General features: G+C 40.2%; 1 protein-coding gene across 4 annotated transcripts in view; it reads left to right on the top strand.

The window, feature by feature from the left end:
- The first annotated feature begins 4,155 nt into the window (after positions 1-4,155).
- The window catches only part of LOC128094827 (cytochrome P450 2C42-like), a 37,957-nt gene continuing 28,388 nt past the window's right edge, over positions 4,156-13,724 (top strand). For 3 of the 4 annotated variants that reach the window (XM_052713400.1, XM_052713402.1, XM_052713401.1), the window contains exon 1: positions 4,156-4,323. In XM_052713400.1, coding sequence (XP_052569360.1) covers positions 4,156-4,323 — 168 coding nt within the window. Of the gene's footprint in view, positions 4,339-13,724 lie in introns of all 4 variants that reach the window. The other variant, XM_052713399.1, reaches the window with a different exon arrangement.

Below are 13,724 nucleotides of genomic sequence, written 5' to 3' on the forward strand. Positions count from 1 at the left end.
TCCCAATTACACTGTTTTAGTACCTTCATCCATCAAGTACAGGCTACATTAGACTTGCTTCTCATCCTTTCCCCATGAAACTGCATGTTTTCCTATAGTTCTGTCCCACTTGTTGTTCTTTCTCACTGCAGACTGGGTAAGAGCAGTGATCAGCAAGCATGCCACACCTAAAACGCTGTCCTGTCTTGACTTTTTCCTCTACTAAACAAATTCATTACTTTTGAATCCAAACTTACTCAAGTTGTCATAACATAAATGCAGTCAGAATTTTTGTCCAAATGAAGCATGAAAGGCCTTCAGTCCAGTTCCTAAAGAGTAGTTATTTCTCATCAGAAATCTTGTGAAATAGTCTTCCATGGCCCACATTCCCTCAGCATTCTAGTTCTCCAAACTCCTACCAGATGCCCCATTAAGCTCTGCTATAGCACTCCAAACTTTTCTAGCTCACATCTCCAAACTCTTAGAAAATCTTCTAGCAAACCAGTTTCAAACCTCAAGAATGTCACATTTAGGTGGATTAGAATGACCCCACTCTTCTGTATGAATTTTCTCTATTGGTTATTTTTCTAGTTGCTGTGACCAAATATCTGACAGGAAGCAATTTGTGGGTGGAAGAGTTTATTTTGACTCAATGTATGAGGTATTACAGTTAACCATGTATGGAGAGTGTTATTGATTATTTTTTACTCTTTTGGGGGGCCTGCCACCCAGCTCCCAAATAAATCACACAGGGAGGCTTTTTCTTACTTATGAATGCTCAGGCTTAGTTTGACTTGGTTCTTTACAGCTTTCTTTAACTTAACAGCCCATCTACCTTTTGCTTCCAGGTTTTTCCCTTTCTCTTACTTCTGTAAATCTTACTTTTACTCCGTGGCTTGCTGTGTAGCTTGGTGGCTGGCCCCTGGAGTCCTCCTCCTTCTCTGGCTACTTCTCCTTCTTTCTCCTCCCAGATTTCTCCTATATATTCTTTTTGACTGCCAGCCTCATCTATTCTTTCTCCTGTCTTGCTATTGGCCATTCAGCTCTTATTAGAGCATCAGTGTTTTAAACAGACATAGTAACGCAGCTTCACAGAGTTAAACAAATGCAACATGAACAAAAATAACACATCTTAGAATAATATTCCACAACAGGAGAGGCACTGGGAAAGGTGGTTTCTGATACAGGAGTGTCTAACTGGGAGACATCCATGCTTCACATTTTGTTGGAACAGAAAACAGAGAGCAATGGGAGGTGGATTCAGGTTGGAAAGCCTCATCACCCCCAAATACTCTGAAGAAATTAACCTCTACCTTGGACAAAGGTCTACCTGCTAGTGAATCCATGTTCTTTCAAAACGATACCTTGAAGTGTTCAAACACATGAGCCAATGGGACTCATTTCATATTTGGATTACAACAGTCATCTTCTATTGCACCCAATTGTTCTGCTTATAAGTTTGTTTTCTTATTGTGTATTTTAAAATTTTTTTTTGTGATTCCACTAGTTTGGCTGGTTGTGTCTGTACTTTTTCCAGTCACGGTCTCGATATCTCTTGCTCATAGAATCCCTCTTCCCTCATCAATTGAACTCCTGCAGCTCTGCCTGGGACCTGGCTATGGATTTCTGCATCTGCTTCCTTCAGTCACTGGTGATCACAGCTAAGGTATTCAGCCATCTGATCACTAGAGTAGGCCAACTCAGGCACCCTCTCGACTATTGCCAGTAGTCTATGGTGGAGTCATCTTTGTGGATTCCTGGGAACCTCCCTAGCACTCCGCTTCTCCCTATTCCCATGGTGTCTTTATTTATCATGGTATCTCTTTCCTTGTTCTCCCACTCTGTTCCCTTTCCAGCTCGAACCTCCTACTCTTCTAAGCTCTCATCCCCTGGCCCTTGCCCTCCATTACCCCCCCTCACTCCCAGTTTGCTCATGTAGATCTCATCCATTTCTCCATTACTGGGCAATTCATGTGCCCTTCCTAGGGTCCTCCTTACTAGCTAGCCTCCCTGGAGCTGTGGGTTGCAGTCTGGTTATCCTCTGCTTTACATCTAGTATCCACTTATGAGTGTGTACATATCATGCTTGTCCTTCTGAGTCTGGGTTAGGTCACTCAGGATGGTATTTTCTAGATCCATCCATTTGCCTGCAAACATCATGTTGTCATTATTTTTCTGTGCTAAGTAGTACTCCATTATATATATGTACCACATTTTCTTTATCCATTCTTCAGTTGAGGGGCATCTAGGTTGTTTCCAGGTTCTGGCTATTACAAATAATGCTGCTATGAACATAGTTGAGCACGTGTCCTTTTGGTATGATTGAGCATTCCTTGTGTATATGCCCAAGAGTGGTATAGCTGGGTCTTGAGGAAGATTGATTCCTAATTTTCTGAGAAACCACCATACTGATTTCCAAAGTGGCTGTACAAGTTTGCATTAGCCCCCAGGGTACTGGACTAGACCCTCTGGGTAAGTGAGACAGTTGTTTAGGTTGAACTGTTTATGGTGCCCCAGGCAGTGGGATCAGGACCTGTTCCCAATGCATGAGCCGGCTTTTGGAACCTAGTGTCTATGGTGAGACACTTTGCACAGCCTTGGTTCAGGGAGGAGGGGCTTGGACCCACCTCAACTGAATGTACCAGGCTCTGCTGATTCCCCATAGAAGACCTTGCCTTGGAGGAGGAAGGAAAAGGGGGTAGGTTGGGGAGGAATGCTGGGGGGCCAGGAGGAGGGAGGATATGGGAATCTGTGGTTGGTATGTAAAATGAATAGAAAATCTCTTAATTAAAATAGGAAGAAAAAAATAAAATAAAATTTATTTGTGAAAATGACAGAATGAGAATCTCTTAGTAATATTTTGAGGTTGACAATTTTCCAAGTTGTCATCAACAAGTTCTCTTGGATTCAGTCTTTCTTAGTTATGGAGAACAAGATTCATTTTTTTTTCTGTTTGTGAGACTATCCTACTGTATTATCCTTGAATTCAAATGGGGTGCTTCTATTTAATGTAAAACTTCTGGCTTTATAACAAGAACAGAGGACATACAATAGGTTAATTCCTATCATGGAGTATTTTTTTGTTTGATGGACTTATTCTGAGCTGTAAGCAATGGTGAATAACAGTGGTGTAGCCAAAAGTTTTTCTGTGTCCTGCCCAGCACTGTGATTACTCAGACCCAAGTAAATATACAGAGGCTTATATTAATTAAATCTCTTCAGCCACTAGCTCAGGCTACCTACTGACTAGTTCTTACACTTAAACTTAGCCCATTTCTGTTAATCTATATGTCAGCACATGTCTATGACTTTACCTGTGTGCTATTACATGCTGCCCCCTGGATGGCAGGCTGGTGTCTCCTCACTCAGCCTTCCCCTTCCCAGAATTCTCCTTGTCTGCTTTTCCTGCCTGGCTACTGGCTTTTTATTAAGCCAGTGTACAAGAGCATTATCCCACAGCACAGTGTTTATCAGATCTGACTTTAAATATACTTGACATATAAGAACTTTGTTAGAATGACAGGTCTCCTGACAGAAAATTCCTTTCTACATTTAAATATAAAATATTATCCCTCATCTTAAAATTCATTTTATGGTAAAAATTGTGCATATTAGTTTAATTAAAACTTGATATACTGTCATTCACAATATATATTATGTTTGATATTTTATGTTGTGTCTTATTAACATTAGTATATTATTTGAAAATTTTATTTTATCGAATTATTGGGGAACAATATTCAGTGTTTTACATAAATTATTTATTTATTTGCAAGTTGTATAAAATATTAAACTTCTACAATATTATAAGTTCTTAAGTGGTCATTAGCTTGAGAATTCATAATTTTGCATAACTTTCCAGTTTTCTATCATTAAATAACTTCATTTTTTCTTTTTCATTTGCAGTTATGTATGAGAAGTACTTTTCACCCAAATTCTTGGTACTCAGCCCATTACAATTAAGCCGCAATCTACAGGATGTGCTGTCTTAAAAATGAGAGCTAAGAGTTAATATTTTACTTTATTCACTATGTAGGAACAAAGTTCACTGGGAGGAGAGTCTTGTCCCTGATTGGTCTGTTCTGCATCAGAGACTCCCAGGTGGATTAGCAAACTTCATTATATAAGCTTTGTGTTGTAAGCACACATTCATGCCAGTAAGAAGAGAAGGCAGCAATGGTTCTAGGTGTGTTTCTGGGCCTTGTTCTCTCATGTCTGCTTCTCCTTTCACTATGGAGGCAGAGCTCTCAGAGAAGAAAGCTTCCTCCTGGACCCACTCCTCTCCCAGTCATTGGAAATATTCTTCAGATAGATCTTAAGAACATCAGCAAGTCACTGAGGGATGTAAGTATATGTTTGGTTTTCTGAGTAGCATTCAAAGGGAAGTAAGTGAACCACTGTTTGAATGAAATATATGGCTGGACTTGCTCTATGTAATACACAATTGTAAATTTGTTCCCAAAGCTTGATGTATCAGCTGCATTTTCACCAAAGCCTTGTCAGAAATCATAGAATGAGGTCATGTGATATGGATAGTTATACATTAGAGGGTGTTTAGTAGAATAAAAATCACAGTGTGGCAGAAGTTGTAAATGTTTTTTCCCCTCCTTAAAACTTTTGGCTGCTGGTTGAAGGTAAAACAAAGGATATAATTAGACAGAGATTTCCTTCACATGTTTTAGCCATGCATTGTATGTAGAGTTGGTAAACAAATAGAACTTTTGTGAAGAATTTAACATCTGTTCAATGTCCAGAAAAGTCATGGGTCTGAACAATGTAAGAAATGATGGGAACAAGTAGTGCCAGGGCCTAGTAGTTCCTATTAGAATTCTTTTGAGTCTGACCACACCCATTTTCTGAGGATAAGAATGTTGCATGATGTCAAAACTTATTTCTAGAAAATGATGCCCCTTTAAGAGAGCTTTTCTTTGTAATGTCTCAAATATTATTTGCCTTAATATTCTTCCCAGGGGCCCAGAAGAGAGGCTATGAATGGTACAAATTATTTTCTGGAAATGAATCTAAGTACACCAAGCTCTTAGTCTGTCTACTTTATTCCTCTGGGATAAAATTCTGTCTACACAGCTACAGTTCTGTTCTCATGCCTAGCTCCTTTCTTGCCTGATTTCTCTCTACATTTATCTGCTGTTCCCTCTATGTTCTATCTTAAATCTCTCATTGTAGTTCTGCCCCATCTTGGTCTTTGTCATCTCCTTCTTCTTCATCTGGCTCTTACTCATCTTCCATCTCATTCTTCTAGTTCTCCATCTAGGTGTCCAGTCAAAATCCTTTTAATCCACTCTCAGTCTGAGGTTTACTGTTATATACCCATGTAATAGCAGTGCTCTAGCTAAAGCAAGGTCAGCAGGCTTGAATTCTTACAGGGTCATAAAGGCAGACAAGTGTTTTCCTCAGCTAGTGATTATCAGGCTTTCTTTTATAACCCAAAAGGGGAATAATAAAGGAGGAGGTCAACTAAGAGCTAAAATCATTTACTATATCAGAAAAAGGAAATTTATGTGTTCAAACTATAATACTGGTGGTTGTGGTGATAATTTGTTCCCCCAAATATTGTGAACCCTAATAAACTTATCTGGGGTCAGAGAACAGAACAGCCACCAGACATAGAGGCCAGAAAATGGTGGCACACACGCCTTTAATCCTAGCATTCTGGAGGCACAGATCCATTCAGATCTCTGTGAGTTCAAAGCCACACTAGAAACAGTCAGGCATGGTGACTCACGCCTTTAATCCCAGGAAGTGATGGCAGGAAGCAGAAAGGTACATAAGGCATGAGGTCCAGGAACTAGAGGTTAAGCTTTTAGGCTTTTAGCAGCAGTTCAGCTGAGATCCATTCAGATGAGCACCCAGAGGCTTCCAGTCTGAGGAAACAGGATCAGCTGAGGAATTGGCGAGGTGAGGTTAGCTGTGGCTGGTTCTGTTTCTCTGATCTTTCAGGGTTAACCCCAATACTTGGCCTGGGTTTGTTTTTATTAACAAGACCTTCTAACAATTTGTGTTACAAGGGGTGGTTAGGAAAAAGTTAGGAGTCTATAATGTTAGTATAAATACCACTAAGGTTGTATAAGAAAGGAAGATCTGAGTTCAATTTACCTTAATTCAGGAGATCGTTTGGCCTTGGATGCTTGATAGGCATTTCAGATAAAATTCACTGTTATGAGTTCTTGGAAGCATACATAGCATACAAGGAAATCATTGCAGGATTTGGCTAATATATATACAAAAGCTAAAATATCACCAAGACTTCTTAAGTCATGACTTGACCTTTGGAAAAGTCTTTGACTTTTCCAAGTAGTTGCTTTTGTGATAGTAGGTGAATTCTATTACATTTTCCTGCTGCTTATAGCAGTAATGCTTGCAGAGAGCAAAGCAGCCTGGGTGATGAACACATCTTAACATCACTTGAAAATACAGAATATTCTAGCCAATGCTGGAAGGTCTGATTCAGGACCTCTATGAAGAGAACTTGCAGATTATGCTGAAGCAGCCACCTGGGTATTAATTTCAAGGTGAGCATCAGCAGATGGTAAATTAATTGCTCAAGTATGAAACATGGACTAGACATGTGTTTGACTTTGTGATTTCTGCAATTTGATATTTGGGACACTGGAAGATAAATTGTGATATTTCTGCTCTTTTTATTTTAATATAGAATGATAGTAAATGCTAAATATGTAGATTTAATAGTTAACTGAAACTTGTTTACCAACTAGGTTGGCAATTGTAGGCCATTCATAAGTGAAAGTTATTACTATTTCTTTAATACTTATGTATAAAATTAAAATATTGATGCAACATGTGGTAGAAAATACAAAATTATTATGATAATATCTGTAATAATTGAGCATATTTCTGGGTGGTGGTGGCACATGCTTTTAATCCCAGTACTTGGGAAGTAGAGGCAGGTGGATCTCGGAGTTTGAGACCATCTTGGTCGACAGATTGAGTTCCATGATGGCCAGGGCTACACAAAGAAACCGTGTCTCAAAAACAAAACAAACAATAATTGAACATATTGCATAGAAAAGACACTCAGCTTTCTCCTTCTCTCATCTGAAGAAGAAGTTGCATTTAATTTTCCCTTAGGATTTAAATTACTTTCTATCTACATAGGACATTATAACATTTGTATTCTTATTTAAGGAAAATATGGGTTTACATTATACAAGATACCAGAATTACTGATCATATGTTTCTTTTTTTAAACTTGTTCTTCTCTCATACAAATTCCCCTCCCTTCCCTTCTTCCAGTTTCTTCCCACCTGTCCTCTCCCCCAGATCCACTTCCTGTTCATTTGTGTTCAGATAAAAGAAGGCCTCCAGGAGACAACAACCAAACAGGTCAAAACAAAATACAATAAAACAAGGCAAAAGCTCTGATATTCAGGCCTGACAAGGCAACTCGATAGGAAGAAAAGAGTCCGAATAGCAGGCAAAAGAGTCAGAGACACACTGGCTACTACTGTTAGGAGTCCCACAGCACCACCCAGCTAACAGCCATATACACAGAAGACCTGGCGCAGATCCATGTAGTCCATGTGCTGCAGCAAGTCTTTCTCTGTACCACCAGTCCCCAAATCATAAAACAGAGATTTATTAATAATTATGAAAGCTCAGCCCCTGTTTAGGCCTGTTTCTAACTAACTTGTATAACATATATTAAACCAATTCCTATTAATCTATGTGCTTCTACATGCCTCAGCATGGCTTGTAATAAGTCATGAGGACTCTGTGGCCAACAAGATTTATAATGTGTCATCCAGTCTCAGATCTCTTCCCATGAAGAGGGAAAACATATATGCCACCTGTTTTGTCATCTTTCTTTTTTTTTCATGGCTGTGGTCAAGATTTTCAAGAGGTCTCCCTCAGTCAAATCTGATCTTCATTAGTTTTGAAGAAAACCATAACTTTTTGTTTCCCATGGAAGCAAAGGCATAGCCTTTTCCACAATACCAACATATTCTTTGACTTCCATTCTGAAGTGAAGACATTCCTAAAATATATAGATTGGTTTAATTTAGCAGTTGTTTCTACTATCCAATGTCTATCCACAGTTGTTGTTACTTTCTGATTATCATTAAAAAATTTAAAGGTAATAAAGCATTATGCAATTTATCTCTGGGGGGTCTGGGGGGCATTTACCCAACCACCCCCACAGTTCCCCAGAGTTTTCTTGAGTGCGAGCAGCAGGAAATACTAGGTAGAAGGACTTATTGCAGAGAATATCGAGGAGATAAACAGATAGAAAATAAAGGATAGCCTCGAGAGGGCCTGGAACCTATTCCAACAGGCCCCGACTGTCTCTGCCCCAGGGTTTTTATAGAGACGCCAGGGGGTGGAGCAAAAGACGTCCTCCCCCAGCACAGCCAAGTGCAGACCATCTCAGACACCTGCACTCAGGCCTGTGGTCCTAATCATCCTCTATGTGGACCTGCTGGGTAAAGCCACAAGGAACCCGAGAACGGGCTCCCACAGGGGTCTTTATCACACCTTTTTGTTTACTAAGCATAACTTTCTACAGCTGATTGTTCTGTATGATTGTGTGGTATACCTGTAATATATTTTATTTTATAGTATGCAAAACCTGTTTCACTTCACTAGGGACATAAGCTGGAGCATTGTCAGTCTTAATTTGTACAGGTATTCAATAGCTATAACTTCAAGTAAAGGTGTGATTACACAGTCATCCTTTTCAGAACTCAAAGCAGTTGCTCAGTGAAATCCTGAATATGTATCTATGGTATGGCGCACATACTTAGTTTTCTAAACTCCCCAAAATGAAACCCATCCACTTGCCAAATTTCACTTCTTTGAAATTTGGATTACTTCCTGCAGGTAGCAGAGTTTGGTTATAAAAGGAATAAGTAGGACATTTCTTTATAATTTCCTTGGCTTGTTGCCAAGTGATAGAAACATCTTTCTTTAAACCCTTACTATTAACATCATAAAGGAGATGAAGTGGGTTGGTTACAGTGTTTGAGATCTTCCACCAATTTCTGGAGAGATTTGACATGGGTCTCCATCAGGCAAGACTTGATGTAGTAGTAACACTCTTCCCCCAGGAACATGCAGGTGCCTCCTCTGTCTGCTGTGAGGAGGTTCAGTGCTTTGCAATTTTGCAATATGACCTGAGCCACTGAAATGATTTAGCACTGGAGAGAGGCCAAGGACTCTACCAAGTCCTCGATGCCCTTCTGGGGTTGTTCAGATAATTTTGTAGTTACAGTAACTGAGTGTGCTATGGCACCTGTGCCTAAGCCAGATGCCATCAGAGCTGAGGACAATGAGATGCCCATTGTTGCTGGAAGAAAGACTGCACCATGTGTCTAGCCCAAGTCAGGCTTAAAAGAGGAAGAGGAAATCATGGCAAACTCAGCTTGTCCACAGAGTGCAGCTGCAGGACCAGTGTCACCAGAAGGCATAGGGAGGTGGATGGAGAGATTGTGGATGAGAGATTTTTCTTAAACCATCACAACTTAGACCTTTTATGGAGTTTAATCATTTACCAGCAACACAAATAGTTATTATTGAGAACAATCATAGCAAAGCATGTTTCTTTATTGGGAAACTCCATCTGAGACCCATTTATCCTTTAATATGAAGTCTGTGAAGAGGTAGTTTGTCTGCCTTTTTAAAACAAGAGACCTAATAGCTTTAACTATCTAATGAACTACCGAGGTGGTTATAGCCTTAGGAGAGGAGAGGCGGAGCTGATTGAATGCTGCTGCCTAATTTACAAAACTGCAGTTAGCCTAGCCATCAATGTGATCAAAGATTTGAGGACCAACCAAAGTGACAGAGATTAATCCATTGTCCTTTACTTAGACAATTTCCCAGGCTCCTATGCTCTCCAGGCCATTGGGTGCAGGGGTTACCAAGACAACATTCGTTGCTGCCAGGCTCAGAAGATGAGAGGCTTTTCTTTGGAAGAAGTGGGGGATTGCCCTTACTTCGTCTAGGCAAAGTAGGGCAACCAACTCTCTTGTGTCCTATTTGTCTACAATTTGGGCCGAGCCCTGGCAGGTGAGGCATTAAGGCAGTTTTATTCAGTGGTTAGCATTATCACAGTCCAGGTGAATTCATCCATTATTGTGTCCACTGTTTTTTTGGAGACCTTAGGGGTCACTGCTAGGATCTAGGAGTCTGTATCTGTCATATAAGTTTAAATATCTTAAATGTCATATTCAGCAAATCTCTGACAGGACCATTATCTGTTAAGTATGGTGCCAGACATCTCAAGGCTTAATCATCTTTAACAGTTTATGCTACAATTAGCAATCTTGACTTGACACTCTTTTAGTATCAAGATAAAATTTAAAAACAAAGTGTACATGAGATTATGAACTCTTTTGATCCTTACATAGTGTAGCATTATAGAACATAACAATTCCTTGTATCAGTTTACCAAAATGCTACAGCTTAACAATACTAGCAAAAAAAAAAGGAGGTTAGACATATAGATCTTTAAATCAGTATTTCTTAGCTTGAATAGACCTTAAGTAAGGAAAGACATTCGCTAAGCTGGTGGTACCAAGTTTCTCTTTTCTTTCTTTTTTTTTCCAGGCTAATTAGGTCACCATCTTACTGTATCATAAGATAGGAATATCTCAGTCTCTGGTGTTTATCAGTAGTCCTAAGTTTTAGCCTTTTATTTATCTATTTATCAAAATTGTATATTAACAAAGACATTGTAATAAAATATCTTATAAAATTTAAAATATCTCATAGACTTATACATTTAAACATTTTAAAAACTGTTTCATACAAATATCTAGCTTATTTAATCTTTTTATGAAATTCTAAAATTCCCTTTTAAAGAAGTTTAAGATCTCTATACTGTGTGTTCTGGTAATATTAAATGAAAGTACTTCTTCATTTTAAGAAAGAAGACAACTATAATTTGCGGAAGGCAAAACCATGTTTTAACAGTTTAAATAATCCAGTGTCTCTAAAATCAATACCAAGTGGATTACTCTTATGTTACAAAGTTTGGCTGCCTGTATAACATATTCTTATATATGAACACAATGAGATGCAGCTTTAAAACCCTATTAAACAAACACTGTTTTAAATCCTCTCTTTTATAAACATCGTTTTTAAGACAGAACAGGAATTATACAAAAATCTTGTCCCAATTTAAAAGTATCCCTGGAGATCTGTTGTCTCCTTGATTGGCCCACACCATGTGGTTCCTCAGTCATGGTGGCAGTGAAACCATGATATCCACATTCTCCAGCCCTAGTCAAAATGGCAGCTGCCCTTGTGGCTGCTCTTAGTTAAGATGGTGGCAAACCATGTGTTGTTTCTCAGAATGGTTCCAACTCTGAGTTAAGAGTTTTAAGTTAATCTTGTTACAGTTATTTCAGATTTTTAACCATACCCAATAATTTATAAGGCAATAAACCCTTAGCTACTCTGCTTTTTTCTTTCTTCCTAGCAGTTTTGACCTCAGACATATTTTAAAAACCTGCCTGAGTCTGAAAAAGGCAGAGCCATAACCCACTTCCAGAGTCAGCTTTTAAATAAAGTAGAACAGCATAAAACAACTTTAATATTATTTATACTCTAATGACATATGAATTCCTGTTATTACATTAGATTCAGTGGCCAGAAAGTCCAGAGGTAAATTCTGAGCCCAGGTAGCTAGTTGCAGCAGTGAGAGTTGAGCTATTATCAAGACACATGGAACATAGTAAACTTACATATTCAAGACCAGTCAGAAACAAACATGCAGTGGACATGTATATTTCTGTATTTAACTGAGTCTGACACTATTCTGTGCTGGTCCAAGTTTGCAGCAAAACTTATAGGCCCAGATCCATTAATATGTATGAAATAAACAAAACTTTCCTTACCTCTGCTAGTATTGGAATTTCAGGGGAGGAGTAACTTGTGTGCCATTGAATTTAATTTGGGGTGGCATGAAGGTGTTGCAGCAAGACTACCTATAGGCTTCCCTACTGGAGAAAGCTGTCCATTGGTCCCAAATATTGTATTCTACAAATCCTATGCTCCAAAAGCTCCACCACATCCAGTGCTTTTTGATTTGGAATAGGTCTTGGAGGGAGAAAGGGACATGCACCTGGGCAGCTCTCAGAGGTACCAGAGGAGAACAAGGATCTGCCAGGATCATGTATGAGAAGCCACAGCAGAGCACTCAGGGGGAGTAGGCCAGTGTGTGGGTAGAGACTAGGGAGAAGGCAAGGAGAGGGGAGGAGAGGAATATAGGGGATAGGTTGACCATTAGGTGGAGCTGAGGGTGGTAGAGAAGGAGGGGCAGTAGGAGAAAGGAGAAGAAGAGAGAGAAAGGTGGGTAATGGGGAGAGGCTGACCCTTGACCTTTGTTATCAAGGGGAGAAGGAAGAAGAGGGGGGTAAAGGGAAGAAGGCTGGCCACTAGGTGGAGTATGTGTCAGTGAAGAAGGGGCTCGGGTGACAACTAAGGCGACTCAGTCAGGGAGCTCCTGGTTGAAAGGGCATCTAGAGGTGCCCTAACCCTGGCCAATGAGATTTGCGCCTTCAAGCACTGGCTACAAAGGGAGGGGCGGGAGCACAGACCCCAAAAGCCCTGGACATAAAGGAGCTCAGACCATTTGTCAGTGTGCCTGCAGACGTTTTCAAGATCAGAGGATGTTGAAATCAAGAGTGCTCTCTGCTGGCCATTTATATTGGTTGAGCTTTGGGCATAAAGTCTTATCCCCAATTTGGAAAATTTTCATAGCAGGCACCCCAGAGGCAACTGAGAATCAGGTTTAGATCTGATGTTGCCCATTCCCGAGCCTGTGCTAGAGACGTTAGAGGGAGGCATCCTCCACAGTAGCCTGGGGTCAAGCAGTGGAGGTTCAGTAGCCTGGCGAAGAATGTCTCCCATCTAAGGCTCTTCTGAACAGAGATCATCTCTGATCCAGATTGGGTTTGCCCTGGCTCAGCTGCAGCTCTCAGCACAGGATTCCAAGGTCTTGAACCAGAAGAGGTATCTGGTACCTTTAAGGGAGCTGCTAGGAAAAGGGCGACTGACCTCAAATTAATAGTCAATTGTGTCAGGCAGAGAGAGGGGGGAGGGAAGTGGTCCCAAGTTGCCTGAGACCCAGCTCTCCAGGCTGGGGTCACAACTTCTTGTTTTGGCACCAAATGATAGGTTTCTGCCAATTCAAAAGGCCAGATCAGACTATATTAAAAACAGATAAATGCAGATATGTTTGGTGTCCTTCTGGGTAGGTACACCAATTTCAAAGAATGGGGCCAGAGAATTCACAAACCTGGGCAAAGGCAGGGAGATTTTATAGCCCTTAAGTGAGGGGTAATGACATGTCAGTTAGGAGATAGAACCATTCACAAGTATGGTCAAAAGCTAATTCCTGGTCAGGCTCCTGGGTGGAATGGCAATGTCAGAAAGGAGGATTTCATTCACTGCCAGGAATATGGACCTGTGTTTTTGGTGCCATTCCTTTGTTCAGAATTTTTTCAGTCTGGGAAGTAGGGCATACAGGGTTTCCCAGCTTGCAGAGGTGCAAGCAGGGGTTCCAACAGAACAGGGCATGGGCTAAACTTCAACTTAAACCAAATATTGGTTGGCCTCTCCTACAAATTCTGCACCATCATTGCCCCAGCACATCTGGTAAGCAGGACAAATTGCAGATAAAGCTTTTGTGGCTGAGTTGATGTCTAGTTTTCTCTTTCTGTAGTCTGCAGAGTACCTTTTCACACCAACGAAACTAGAATGTA

The sequence above is a fragment of the Peromyscus californicus genome, unplaced genomic scaffold, assembly GCF_007827085.1.
Source record: "Peromyscus californicus insignis strain IS unplaced genomic scaffold, ASM782708v3 Scaffold_4__1_contigs__length_199733344, whole genome shotgun sequence".
Classification (NCBI taxonomy): Eukaryota; Metazoa; Chordata; class Mammalia; order Rodentia; family Cricetidae; genus Peromyscus; species Peromyscus californicus.